This window comes from Canis aureus, chromosome 1 (genome assembly GCF_053574225.1).
Source record: "Canis aureus isolate CA01 chromosome 1, VMU_Caureus_v.1.0, whole genome shotgun sequence".
Classification (NCBI taxonomy): Eukaryota; Metazoa; Chordata; class Mammalia; order Carnivora; family Canidae; genus Canis; species Canis aureus.
In genome coordinates, this window is record NC_135611.1 from 104,802,810 (window position 1) to 104,817,581 (window position 14,772).

At 40.1% G+C, this 14,772-nt stretch overlaps 1 protein-coding gene across 1 annotated transcript in view; it reads left to right on the top strand.

The window, feature by feature from the left end:
• LOC144310305 (uncharacterized) overlaps nt 1–5,887 on the top strand; it is an 84,310-nt gene extending 78,423 nt beyond the window's left edge. Inside the window, 2 exon segments of the mRNA XM_077891107.1 lie at nt 3,830–5,226; nt 5,228–5,887. Coding sequence (XP_077747233.1) covers nt 3,830–5,226; nt 5,228–5,269 — 1,439 coding nt within the window. The 3' untranslated portion in view covers nt 5,270–5,887.
• The last annotated feature ends 8,885 nt before the right edge of the window (nt 5,888–14,772 follow it).

Here is a 14,772-nt window from a genome sequence, read left to right on the forward strand (position 1 = left end):
TGGAGCTGGCAAGTGAAATTAGTGTGATCAAGAAATTTGTTCTGTTTCATGTGTCATGAACCCTAAGATCCTTGGACTTGAATCTGAGAGTCCTCTGTCTTCTGCTAGCATTGGAAAATTGTTATAGGCAAGCTTGTTCCACTATAGAATATGTGGAACATGGAATTTTTATACTTCTTGGGATTATCCATGGGTTTATTTAAAAATGAAGTTGATGGGCACCTGGGTGGCTCAGTCACTGAGCCTCTGCCTTCGGCTTAGGTTGTGATCCCAGGTTCTGGGATCGATCCCCCGCAGGGAGCCTGCTTCTCCCTCAGCCTTTCTCTCTGACTCTCTCTGTGTCTCTCTCATGAATAAATAAACAAGATCTTAAAAAATAAAAACATGAAATTGATATTTATGCGTCTGTTTCTCCTTTTAATTTATTTGTTCACTTGTTTTTTAGCCTCCACCTATAAGTGAAATCATGTGTTATTTGCTTTTATTTGCCTGACTTATCAGCACAGTAGTTTCTAGGTATTTACAGTGTCCAGCACAATACTTCCTAGGTCTATTTTCATGGTCATCAATGGCAAGAAACCGCAAAAAAGGCAGAAACAGACCCACTCCAAAAATAAAACAGAACTGCTGCTTTCTGGAGTGGAATGGAGAGGGATGATGGGCCAACTGGGTAAAGGGGAATGGAAGGTATAGGCTTTCAGTTATAGAATAGATAAATCATGAGGCTGAAGGATATAGCAGAGGGGATATGGTCAGTGGTATTGTAATCTGGTTCTATGGTGCTAGGTACTCGCTACACTTGCATGGAAAAACTTTTAAGTTGCAAATGGATGTCAAAAGAAAGCCAGAGCAACACCTGGCTATCAAACAAGCTAGTGTATTTTTTTCTTGTAAGATGTTTATCGTGCTTTGGTACCAGGGTAATGCTGGGCCTCATAGGATAATGTTGAATATGTTCTGTGCAATCCACTATTTGTGAGATTTTGATGGATTGTCATTTATTATTATTACTTTTTAATGTTAGGTAGAACTGACCAGCGAAGGTATGTGGTCCTGGACTTTTCTGTGCTGGGAATTGTTTTTATTCTACATTCAACTTTCATTCTTGTTATTGGTCTCTGAAGATCTACTTGTTGGGTTTAAGATTTATATTTCAATCTTGTTTGTTTTATATACATAGGGGAATTATCTGGGATTTTTCTAAGTTATCTGATTTGTTAGTTTATACTTGTTCATGGCAATCTGTTATCACAGTATGTATTTCTGTAGTTATCTGTTGTGTTTTCTGTCCCATTTCTTGTTTTAATTTTTTAGACTTCTCTCCTTTTTTCTTAGTTAATGTAGTTAAATTTTTTATTATTTTTTGGAAAATCTGGGCATTGACGTCAATGTTAAGTTACTGTTTATTATGGTCCCTACCTCTAATTTTTCTTTGTTAGTTTCTTTCTCTACTTGATCACAGGTAAGTTTCTTCTTTCTCTAGTTCCTTGTCTTGTAACGTTCAGAAGAAAAGTTGGGGGTGTCTAGGTGGCTCACTCGGTTTCGCATCTGACTCTTAATCTCAGTTTAGGTCTCGATCTCAGGGTCTTGGGTTCAGGACCCAGTTAGCCAGTTAGGCTTCATGTTAGGTATGGAACCTACTATGATAAAGAAATGAATAAATAAAAGAAAGGGGGAAAAAGTTGAAACTGCAACTTAATTCAGGCATTTATAGCATTAAAAAAATTGAAAATGGAGTGTGTCATAGAAAAAATTACTAGAAATAAACAATACCAGTGATAACCAACAAAACAACAAAACAATAAGGATTCTTCAGGGTTTTTTATGGATGTCATCTGTAAAGAGATAAACTTGCATTTTCTTTTCCCATTTGGATTCATTTAAGGTTTTTTTTTTCTCCCATTCAGACTAGAATATCCAGTACTATGTTGAATAGAAGTGAAATCCCTTTGTTATGATCATACAGAAGAAGCTTACAGTTTTTTTTTTTTACTATTGAATATGTTAGATTTCAGGTTTTCATAGCTATATGGCCTTTATTAAGTTGAGGTAGTTTGCTTCTATTCCTACTTTATTGAGTGTTTTTAATAATGAAACATTGTCCAGTATGCTCATATTCTTGTTCTGCAGCAATATGATTGCCATTTTTGATCTTCATTCTGTTAATGTGGAGCCTTTACCTTATAATTTTCCATATGTGAAAACACCCTTGAATTCCAGGAAGAATTGCCTTTAATTGTGTTGTAAAACGTGCTTTTGATTCAGTGTGCTAGTTTGCTTTTTTTATTGTGGACTTTGTATAACTGCGCCTCACAGGTAGTAGTTTGTAATCTTCTTTACTTGTACAGTCTTCCTTTGCCTTTGACAACCTGGTAACACTGGAGTCACAGAGACTATTTTGATAATTTCCCTTCTCTTCACTCCCTGAAAATGTTGGAAGAGATTTGAAATACTTTTCCATGGGACTCCGGGGTGGCTCAGCAGTTGCGCGTCTGCCTTTGGCTCAGGGCGTGATCCCAGAGTCTCTGGATCGAGTCCCACATCAGGCTTTGTGCATGGAGCCTGCTTCTCCCTCTGCCTGTGTCTCTGCCTCTCTCTCTCTGTGTCTCTCATGAATAAATGAGTAAAATCTTTTTTTTTTTTAAGTTTTTATTTATTCATGATCGACATAGAGAGAGAGACAGGCAGAGGGAGAAGCAGGCTCCATGCCGGGAGCCTGATGCAGAACTCGATCCCGGGACTCCAGGATTGCGCCCTGGGCCAAAGGCAGGCGCTAAACCTGAGCCACCCAGCGATCCCCGAATAAAATCTTCAAAGAAAAAAAAAATGTCCTTTCACATTAAATCTCTGAATTATCTAGTGAATTCATTTGGAATAAGACTTTTCTTTTCTTTTTCTTTCTTTTTTTTTTTTTTTTTGAATAAGTCTTTTCTTTGTTGGGACGTTTTAAATTACTTTTTCCATCTACTTAGTAGTTGTAGATCAGTTGTGACATTTTAAATATTTCTTCAGGAAATATTTATTGGAATCCTGAAATCTAGGTAGCTTACATCTTTTTTGAAATTTATACACATTTTTCATATCTCTTTTTTGGCATATAGTTATCCATTGTCAATTCTTTTTATTTGTGTTTTTATGGTCAGTTAATACTGTCTGCTGTCACTTCACTTCTGATTTTAATTGGCCTTTTTTTTTTCATTCTTACTTGATTTTGTTAAACATCTGTCAATTTTGTTGATCTTTCCTGAAAACCAACTCTTCATGTTGTTGATAATTCTCCCCCCCCTTTTTTTAATTTTTATTTATTTATTCATGAGAGAGAGTGGCAGACAGAGGCCAAGGGAGAAGCAGGCTCCATTCCATGCAGAGAGCCAGAAGTGGGACTTGATTCTGAGTCCAGGACCACACCCTGGGCTGAAGGCGGCGCCAAACCACTGAGCCACGCAGGCTGCCCGATATTTTCCTATTTTTGCTAATTCCTCTTTGGTTCTTTTTTGTTTATGTTTAAATTTCCTCCCATTGCACTTTGGACTCACGGGACTTTCCTGATTTTTTTGAGTTATAAGAAAGTAATTTGTACTATAGCATGACAGTACTACAGTGCTACTACTATAGCTGTAGTACTACAGCTATCTATTAGGCTATTGGTCAGTACATTCTGTGTTAGTTTATGTGTCTATTGAGGAATAAAGTCCTGATGATTCCTTCTGAGCCATCTTGCTGATTTTCTATGACTGGTTTTTAGGTTATCTATTAGTGGTTGTCAGCATATTCATCTGAGAGTAGTGAGTGGAATAATTTTACATTTCTCTTTCTTGATTTCTTTCAGCCGTATCTTCACGTGACACCCAGAGCTTGCTGTCAAAGCCAAGTATCGAAGCTTCCTTCCAACGAGTGTCAATGGGTAGATTAAAAAATAATACCATTGAGAATTTACACTTCATGACAGACTGGGACAATGATGGAGAGAGTGAAGGGCATCAAAGACATCATGAAGGACACAACCAAACTGAGACATCTGCCCATAATAAGAATCTCCCTGCCCAAAATGGTGAAGGATATAAAACATTTTCAGTAACCTCCCTTTTTAAGTCTGCTACTTCCACAAAGCAGTGCATTTCTGAAAACAAAAGCTCAAATCATATATTCAAACTTACATATTTAGGGAAAGCCGACAGTTTGGACAATCTGGGAAGTTACCTAGTCCATGCTGAAAATAATTATTTGAACCCTTGTGAAAAAAGAATTGGATTTTCTATTCAGTCAAATATTTCTAAAAATCAGAGATTTGTAAATGAAGAACAAAGTGCTAAACAGGATCCATTTGAGAGGTGTTTCACTAAGGAGTCGACCCTACAAAATTACAAGAGCGTGTTCAATGGAGACAGAGTTGCTGAATGCAGTGAATCTGAGAAAACATTTAACCAGGGCTCCAATGTTAGTCGATGTGTGAGGACTCAGCTTCTAGGGAACCATCATGAGTGTAGTAAATGTGGGGAAGTCTTTTATCAAAACTCTAACCTTAGTACACATAATAGTATGAATATAGGAGAGAATCCTAAAAATGAATGTGAGAATGCTCTTAACAAGTCCTCCAATGTTGATGATCAACAGAGAATTCATGTGGGAAAAAACCCATTCAGGTGTAATCAACCTGGGAAAATGTTTTGTCAAGCACCAAGGCTAAGTATACATAAGACAGTCCATACTGGAGAGAAAAGTGACATTTGTAAGGAATGTGGCAAAGATTTTGACTTGGACTCAGTACTACCTCAATGTCACGACATGCGTACTGGAGAGAAACCGTACAAATGTGAAGAATGTGGCAAGGCCTTTACACAGCACTCAACCCTTACTCAACATCACACAATTCATACTGGCGAGGAACCACACAAAGTTGAGGAATATGGCAAGACCTTTAAGAGGTGTTCATATCTTACTCGACATCACAGAATTCACACTGGTGAGAAACCTCACAAATGTGAGGAATGTGGCAAGAGCTTTACTAGGCATTCATATCTTAAACAACATCATAGAATTCATACTGGAGAGAAACCTTTCAAATGTGAGGAATGTGGCAAGGCCTTTAACCAGAACTCAAGTCTTACTCGACATCATAGACTTCATACTGGAGAGAAGCCTTACCAATGTAAAGAATGTGGTCGAGCCTTTACCCAGCACTCACACCTTACTAGTCATCACAGAATTCACACTAGAGAAAAACCTTAACAAATGTAAAGAATGTGGTGAGGCCTTTAATCACTGTTGAGCCTTTATTCATTATCAAAGAAGTCCCACTAGAGCAAGGCTTCAAAGTTTTAGGATTGTGAGAGAATGTTTAAGTTCTTTTAAGCAACAAGAAACTTGACTTGAATGGAAAATGATCAATATTCTTTTCTTTTAGAGCAATTTATCCCTACCTTAAGACAGATTGTCCTACATCTAAAACTTTATACAACGAAATTATATAAAATATTCCTTGATTTTACAATGATAAATGAAAAACTTAAAAATTCTTCAATGTAACTGTGGAGGCGGAGAAAATGAGGCCATTCCACCTTAACTTCAGAATTAGCCCAAGTACAGCCATCTCAGGCCCCTGTGATAAGAGCTGAACTTTACCTTACCTCGGTTACAGGAAAAAACAGCTTACAGCTTAACGCCCTAGAAAGTCCCATATCAGAATGAGAACAGAGCTTAATGCCCTTGAAAGCCCCATATCAGAATGTAAACAGAACTTGAGAAATTCCTCCATCCCTTCTGGAGGTCGCCTAGACCAGGCCATATAACTAATCTGGAACCCACCTCAGGGTCCAAGTCCCTGCCTCGCTGTTTCGGGTACACTTGGACCCAAGCTCAAGCTTGTAAATAAACCCTCATGTGTTTGCATCAGTGTCGGCTCCTTTGTGGTTTCTCAGATACGTAATCTAGGGCACAACACTAACAAGGAATGAAAGGATTTTTATGTTCTTTTATTGTTGTTGTCAACTCTGAGAGCAAAATAATTCCTGGAATGTAAAAATAAGAGCTGAATAATCACAGCATTAATGGGAAAGATTAGTTACATAGAACCACTTTTTCCCTTCATTCTATCTCCTCTTGATGTTGATCAAACTGTACCATTGGCCATTCAGTTTTGTTTTGTTTTTTAAAGCCATATGCTTTTGCAGAGACACAGTTATCTGGTGTCCAATAAAGAACGGGGAAGAGAAAAGTGAAAGAACAATGGAAACCCCTTCTTGGTCTGGAGGAGCAGAGTTGTAACGTAGAAGGTTCCCTTTCTAGTAGACACCTCCTGTCTGGTGCTGGAACCCATCAGTTGTATCTTTCTCCTCCATTTCCAGCTGTTCAAGTGTGTGTCTTTTTCCTTTATTGGATGCCCATCAATCATGTAACCTATTGCATTGACAAACCTTGTTCACAATAGTTTTTCATTAGTTTATTACATGCGGTATACGCTTCTTCATTTTTAAGTGCGCGACAACAATCCTGCCCCATCACCTAAGAATTAATATGATCATTGTTCTCAGTCTTGACTTCTATCTTTATTTTATAATATTTTTTTATTGGATTCCAACATATAGCATTAACACCCAGTGCTCATCCTATCAAGTGCTCCCCTCAGTGCCCGTCCCCCAGTCACCCCTCAGTTTTGACTCCTTTGGGTTTTCCTTCAGCCATTGAGAGTGCCAGCATCTCCTAGCTACCTCTTCTCAGAGGTACCAGGTCCCCAACGACAGTACACAAGTAGCACCAAGAGTGTCAGTAGAAGCAACTATGGGAGGATTTGTAAGTACTGCTCAACTCTTACTCCACATTAGGTAATTCATATCAGAGAAATGAAATATGTGTAAAGAATGTGGCAAGGCCTTTCAACAAGAGAAAACCATGATTACTGATCAGAAAATGTATAGTGGAGAGGATTTTACAAGTATGAAAGATTTGGCAAGCCCACTAACCAGTATTCAAGCCTTACCATCTTAGGAAAATCATTACAAGGTCATTACATCTAGATAAACCTCTAGACTTACTCAACATCATAGCTATCATACAGAATAGAAACCATAAAGTGTAAAAGTTGTAGTTCCTTTAACTGGAATTCAGTCCTGAATCAGTATCCCAAAATGCATACTAGATTCAAAACCTACAATCAAATGAATGAGGAAAGACCTTGTTTTTATATACTTTAGAAAACATCAGAGATTACAGAAAGTAAGTTGAAAGACATAAATATTTAGAAATGTACTTATTGTACATCAAATGTCAATAAATGTCACAAATCAATACAAAGCGGTATATCAGTTACCCTTTTTAGACAGTACTCTATATCAAATACAAGTAGGGCAGTCCCGGTGGCAGGGCGGTTTAGCGTAGCCTGCAGCCTGGGGAGTGATCCTAGAGATCCGGTATCGAGTCCCACGTCAGGCTTCCTGCATGGAGCCTGCTTCTTCCTCTGCGTGAGTCTCTGCCTCTTGCTCGGTCTCTCTGAATAAATAAATAAATAAATAAATAAATAAATAAATAAATAAATAAATAAATCTTTTTCAAAAAATACAAGGAAGAGTACAAAGTTAACATGAAAATGATGTATTATGCTTCAAAAGATACAAGGGATGGATTTTTGCAAAGGTATAATTTCAATGTGCTTGTTTTATACTGACCGTATGTGAGATTGGTGACTAGTCATATTAATGCATTTTTTTTTTTAGAAGATTCACAGATGCCTAGTTGGTATATGAAATTATATGGCTGACTGTTGCTACATCAAAGATGAGATGCCCTTATTCCTTAGGTGGGTCTCATGCAGACCTCATTTCCCATTGAAATGAACAACATGATTTAGAATATATGAAGAAGATCTAAATGGAGATGCTGTTCATGGTTATAACATTAAGTTACCATGAAATAAGTTTTCAGAATATCATTCTCCATTCATTAAAAGTAAAAAACTTTGTGGATAGTTTATTTTTATTTTATTTTTTTTAATTTTTATTTATTTATGATAGAGAGAGAGAGAGAGAGAGAGGCAGAGACACAGGCAGAGGGAGAAGCAGGCTCCATGCACCGGGAGCCCGACGTGGGATTCGATCTTGAGTCTCCAGGATTGTGCCCTGGGCCAAAGGCAGGCGCCAAACCGCTGCGCCACCCAGGGATCCCAACTTTGTGGATAGTTTAAATAAAATGATTTGCTAGTTGGTCTTTAAGGAAAAAGAGGTGGCAGTCCTGTAAAATACTGATGAATCTGGATAATAGCAATGGTTATAAGTTGGATTCTCAACATCAGGTGATGTGGTTCCAATGAGGAAATCAGTACAAATACCACAAAGAGAAGAGATAAGTCTTCCCTATGATGGCATACAGATGGAAATTCATATTTCTTAAGAGTTCTCTCAAGCCTGAAAAGGTTTTATATGGAAATTAAGCGGTTAACAAGTTAAAATCAACTGTTAAAAGAGGTCTTTCTTTAAGCCTCTTGGTAACCAGAGGTTAAAAACCTATAGTCCATACATAATAGATAGGGAGAAAATAATGGAAGTATACACCCACAGAAAATCACCAAATCACAAAGATAAATAGCAAATGAAGAAGACGGCAAATATTTCTGAAATATGTGTAAGTAAGCAGATTTTCTTTTTTTAGTAAGCAGATTATTGATTAGATATGAGAATAAGAAGATGAGAGTGGTGACAGCTAAAGAGTGTGAAGTTTCTTAGCAGGTAATGAAATGTTCTAGAATTGACAATGGTTTGCTTATATCTACATGTGACTTGGTTAAGAAGCTATCAATTGTACACGTTAGGTGGATAAATTATGTGGCATGTAAGTTATACCAAATAAAGCTGTTTAAAAGGAACCCCAAATACAATATTCCTACAAAGTTCTCGTATTAATGGCAAATATGAACAACTGCATACATTCAGGTATTAATTAAACACATACATATGTGCACACATGCACACAGAAGATTTCAACTGGAATTTGGTATTTGACTTTCTCTTTTAATTTTTGTGATAATACAGAAAAACAATTTTTCAGAGAAGCACATGGAAAGGAAGTTCTGTCAAACTAAACATAATATATACTCAGACACCTGGGTGGCTGCATGATTGAGTGTCTGCCCTTGGATCTGTTGTGATCTGGAGTCCCAGGACCAAGTCCCACACCTGGCTCCTCTTGAGGAGCCTGCTTTTCCCTCTGCTTGTGTCTCTGCCTCTCTCTGTGTGTCTCTCATGAATAAAAATAAAATCTTTTTTAAAAAAATAAAGAAAGATAAAACATATAGTAATTAATATCAATTAAGTTCAGTAGGTTGATTTTGAGTGGAAAAAAATGTATGGACACTAAAGTCTAAAGTAGGTTTCTCCAACGAATTGAATGGATATGCACACATCTATGCATATTTTTAATCTATATTTGTATAGACCCAGAGATTATATATAGGCTTACTACATATAGAAATAGATGTCTCTCTTTCTATAGGTCTCTACATAGATAGTGGGAAAAATTTCCTGTAATGAATTAGCTAATATGATTGTGAGAGCTGGCAAGTCTGGAGTCTGCAAAGAAGGCCAGCAGGCTAGAGACCCAAGGCAGTGCAGATGGTGAAGCTTGAGAATCTGAAGACAGTCATAGGTGAGAAAGAAAAAGCACCTCTGAAATATATAGGTAATCGCTTCTTGGCTTTTTGGCTAATATCAAGTGTGAAATATACAGGTAATTATTATGTTCTCTAAATGGACTGTCTAGTAAATGGTATGGTCTTTTGGGGTAAAACTGTAATATAAGCTAAATGGAAAAATGCAAATAGCTTCTAAAAAGAGTTACACAAAATCTTTTAAGTTAGAATATGTGACTACATGTATGAGAATATACAGCATTTTCAAGCATGCACTAGTACAGAAGATAGAAAATAAGAATTATGGTAGGATGTTTAACAATGTTGCTTCATAATGTCATCAAGGACCATATTCACAATATATGTCACTGAAAGAGTAATGAGCAGTGCCACTTTAGGTTGAGGTACATGGCATGAAGACAAGTAGTGATATGGGACAGGGGAGGCGGTAACAATGAGCACACAGGGATAAATGAAATGCACAGAGTCTGGGAGCTTGGGGTAACACAGCCACAAGGGAAGAGAAGACAGGACCCATGTTAGTTCTTAGGACTGCTGTAACAAATTATTACAACTGGGTGCTAAAGAACCCAAAAAATTATTGTGTCACACTTCTGGAGGCACTTAGACATCTGAAGCCAAGCTGTTGGCGGGCCACCTTTTGTCTCAAGAATTGAGTCTTCCTTTCTAACTTCGGGGAACTATAGCTATCCTTGATCTTCTTTGTCTTGAGACACATCGTTGTCCCTTCATCACACAGCATTGTGTCTAAACTTCCCTCTTGGGATGCCTGGGTGGCTGAGTGGTTGAGCCCCTGCCTTTAGCCCAGGGAGTGATCCTGGAGTCCCAGGATTGAGTCCCACATCAGGCTCCCTACAGGGAGCCTGCTTCTCTCTCTCTCTGCCCCTCTCTGTCTCTGTCTGTCTGTCTCTCTCTGTCTCTCATGAATAAATAAAATGTTTTTAAAAATAATAATAAACAAACTTCCCTCATCTCAATAGGACAACAGGGATTGAATTGGGGTTTACCTGAAACCAGTATGACAACCAACTTAATTACATCTGCAAAGATCCTATTGCCCAAAATAGGTTAAGTTACAGGCACTGAGGATTAGGACTTGAACATCATTGAGACATGTTCTGTAACTTGGAACACGGCTAAAAGCACTAGGTTGTTAAATGTCACCGAGGGGTTAAAGTGCACTACAGATTTTAAGGTTGGGTGGGTGTATGCAGGGACATTAAGGGTATGAGGCCTATGTGTTGAGGGAATGAGAAGGTAAAGGAAATCATGAGAAAGAAGGGGATGGTGGATGACAAATTAATGGGCAAAGGGAGTTCAAAGGCAAGGTTGGGTAAAAGACATATGCAAACTTTATTGCCTGTGATGGGTCAAAGAACATATGGGTGGAAGGGGGATAGTTACTTGTGAATGCAGTCCTGGGAGTGTTCAGTGTTGCAACGAGAGATAAACGATGGGAAGAACAGATGATACCTGGGGAACAGAGTGTATGTGGGTGGAGGGGGATCATCAGAGCTGGGAGAAGAGAGGGCATCAGTAGGCCAAAGGGTCCATGAGAAAGTCAGGGAGTGTAGGGTTCTGGGTAATGAGTGTAGGGTCATGAGGAAACTAAGGACTCTGTAAAATGATGGGTCAGATATTGATAATGGACATAAGAGACATGATAAATGGGCTAAAATCATTGGAATTGGGTGGGGAAAAGACAAATGGCATTGGAGGAGGAGAAAAGAATACATGGAGGTTTGGGACAATGGAAGAAAGAGAGCTCTAGAATCAGGCAAGAAGGGTTTATTGGTATAGAGGTCTGAAACACACTTCATGGACTTAGAAGAGCAATGAAGACTAGGAGAGTCCTTTGCAGGGAAAGTTTTCACGGAAATGTAAAGGTCACAGAGGTGAAGACCTTAAGGTCACAATGGGGGATAAAGAGGAAGGAGGGGAGGGATGGAGCTGGGGGTGGTAGAAATTGTAGGGGTACATTTGGAGGTCACTAATTCATTCTCCTACTCATTAATTGTCTTATTTGTACTTGGTTCAAAACTGTCAAGTTTGTAATTCCAGCCATGGGGCAATAACCTTACTTATATAAGATGCCTAGTAGTTCCTTCAGTTGAATTGGCAGTAAAGGACCACGGATAAAATTCTGAGTAAACAGGGAGACTCAACATCGTCTGTCTCCCTTGAGGATACCACGCACAAGTTGTGACCATGGAGGAGATCAGGTGGAAACCAGTACATTCAATGCCTCAGGAAACCTTGATTTTAAGCTTCTAGCGCACTAAACAGAAAGCCCAGTTAAGCTCAATGAAATTCAGACTTTAAAAACAGAATTCTGTTTTTAGGACCTTTAAATACTTGCAATTGGAGGGGATAACGATAGCAAACATACACGTAGGCATATCATCAATTGTGTAATGAGAAATATCTAAATAAAGTTTAAAAATGCCCAGGAGGTTTCCCTGGGTGGCGCAGTGGTTTGGCGCCTGCCTTTGGCCCAGGGCGCGATCCTGGAGACCCGGGATCGAGTCCCACGTCTGGCTCCCGGTGCATGGAGCCTGCTTCTCCCTCTGCCTGTGTCTCTGCCTCTCTCTCTCTCTCTCTGTGACTATCATAAAAAAAAAAAAAAATGCCCATGAATTACCCCCAGTCAGTAATAGTTTGACCTTCAGACATACAGGTTGTGAGGTTGGGGTGGGGCTTCCGTTCTGCAATTTCAGAGTATAAAACACATAGACACTAAAATATTTTGTACTGGTTCAACATAAATACGTAATGGTTGGTTTACATAAATATTGTCCTATCACACTCATTGTCAGTGACATTGCATTCCTTAACCAATGCTGCATGAAACTGGCATTTTCACATCAGTAGAAGTAGAACGGAGCGGCGGAATATAAAACATATTCCACAGTGATTGTAAGCACAACACCCTCGTGCAAACACTCTTCCTTCTACGGTTACAAAATTGAATGTATCTGCCTCCTGTTACACACATCATGAAATATAGATCTTTGATTTGTACACATGTGACTTAACTGGGCGGCTCTGGGGAAGGAGATTGTTGTCCCATCATGACTTACATTCTTACACCGAATACACAATTTCTTTTTTTTTTTTTAAATATTTTATTTATTTATTCATGACAGACATAGAGAGAGGGTAGGGAGCAAAGACACAGGCAGAGGGAGAAGCAGGCTCCATGCAGGGAGCCCGATGTGGGAGTTGATCCAGGACTCCAGGATCATGCCCTGGACCAAAGGCAGGCGCCAAACCGCTGAGCCACCCAGGGATTCCCCGAATACACAATTTCTAAATGATTCCTCAAAAACAAAACAAACGGGACGCCTGGGTGGCTCAGTGCTTGAGCAACTGCCTTCGGCCCAGGGCGTAATCCTGGGGTTCCGGGATCAAGTCCCACATCAGGCTCCTTTCGGGGAGCCTGCTTCTCCCTCTGCCTATGTCTCTGCCTCTCTGTGTGTGTCTCTCATGAATAAATAAATAGAATCTTCTTTTTTTTTAAAAGCGAAACTAGAGAAAAAATGAAAGAATTTGTACATCATTTCATCTCTCTTTTTTAAAGATTTTTGTTTGTTTGTTTGTTTGATAGAGCGCAAGCATGTGAAGGAGCAGAGAGAGAGAGAAGCAGGCTCCCTGCTGAGGAGGGAGCCCAACTCCCAGCTCTATCCTTGGATCCCCACATTGTGACCTGAGCAGAAGGCAGATGCTTAATGTACTGAGCCAGCCAGGCGCCCTCATCCTTTCACCTTTTGACACCACACCAGACCACCTTTCCTTTGGACCGCTTTCTCACTTGGCCTAAACATCTTCCCCTGGGCAGAACCTGAGTATGATATGTTTCCTGACCCGCTCTGCCCACTTTTGCACATGCGCACCACAGACCAGTAGGACTCTGCCGTCAGTACCCCAGACTTCACCCTTGGTGTTGGCTCCCCAGAGCACCTCGCCAGGATTGTCCACCAAGCACTGCACATGCACAGGGAATATTTGTGGTGCACACTGCCCCTCTCAGAGCCTAAACTTGTAGCTGTGTGCTCCTCTCTTCATCAGCCCTCCTCTCCAGAGCAGGACACCCAAAACCCATCTCAAGCAAGCCCACACACTTGAGTTCACAGGTCAGGCAAGGTGGGACCAGAGTCTATGGACAGACCAGTCCATCCCCTAACCAGCGTTGTTATCTCACCCAGAATTTTTTTTTTAAAGATTTTACTTATTTATTCATGATAGTCACAGAGAGAGAGAGAGAGAGAGAGAGAGGCAGAGACACAGGCAGAGGGAGAAGCAGGCTCCATGCAGGGAGCCCGACGTGGGATTCTATCCCGGGTCTCCAGGATCGCGCCCTGGGCCAAAGGCAGGCACCAAACCGCTGCGCCAACCAGGGATCCCTCACCCAGAATTTGAACACACCCTCTCACTTCCCTATTGCTAAGACTTCACACATGCACATGAGAGAATACATGCGAAGCCCTCAAGAAGCTGGGTACAGCATCAGCCACCTTGAAGAGGACCCCAGAGCGGGTGGGGATCACGGACTGGACATTAAGGATCACCTTGTGTAATATGAATGCATAAGAGGTCCATGAGCGCAGCAGATCTTCTAATGCTCCCGGATCCCTGTTTCAAACTTCAGTGCTAACATCATGGGCACAGAGCTTCAAAAGACCCAGAATTTGCATCGGGAATATTCCCTCTGCCTAAATGTGGCTTGCAGAGCCTATCAGACAATTGTCCCTTCAGATTTGGTCAAAAATGATCACTTAGACCATAACTGGCCCTCCACGGTTCTGCTGCCAGTCCCTGATCTTCGCTTCTCAGAACGGCTCAGAGAACAGAGAGTTCCTGGCAGCTCCAACTCTGGGTTGCATGAACTGCCATTCACATTTTCCTGAGCTCAGACTCAGACGAAGGAGAACAAAGGACTTACAATTTGGGGAGTCAGTTTACTTTCCGGTGAAAACAGTGCTTCCAAGGTGACATAGAGCACGCCACCTTCATTCCTGGGATGTCCACTAATAGTCCATACCTTTAATTTAACCAAATAGACCCATGTTTAGTGGCTCTACACTAGAGAATGCAGGCACCGCACACCTGAGCACCCTAACCCCACCGTCTTATGT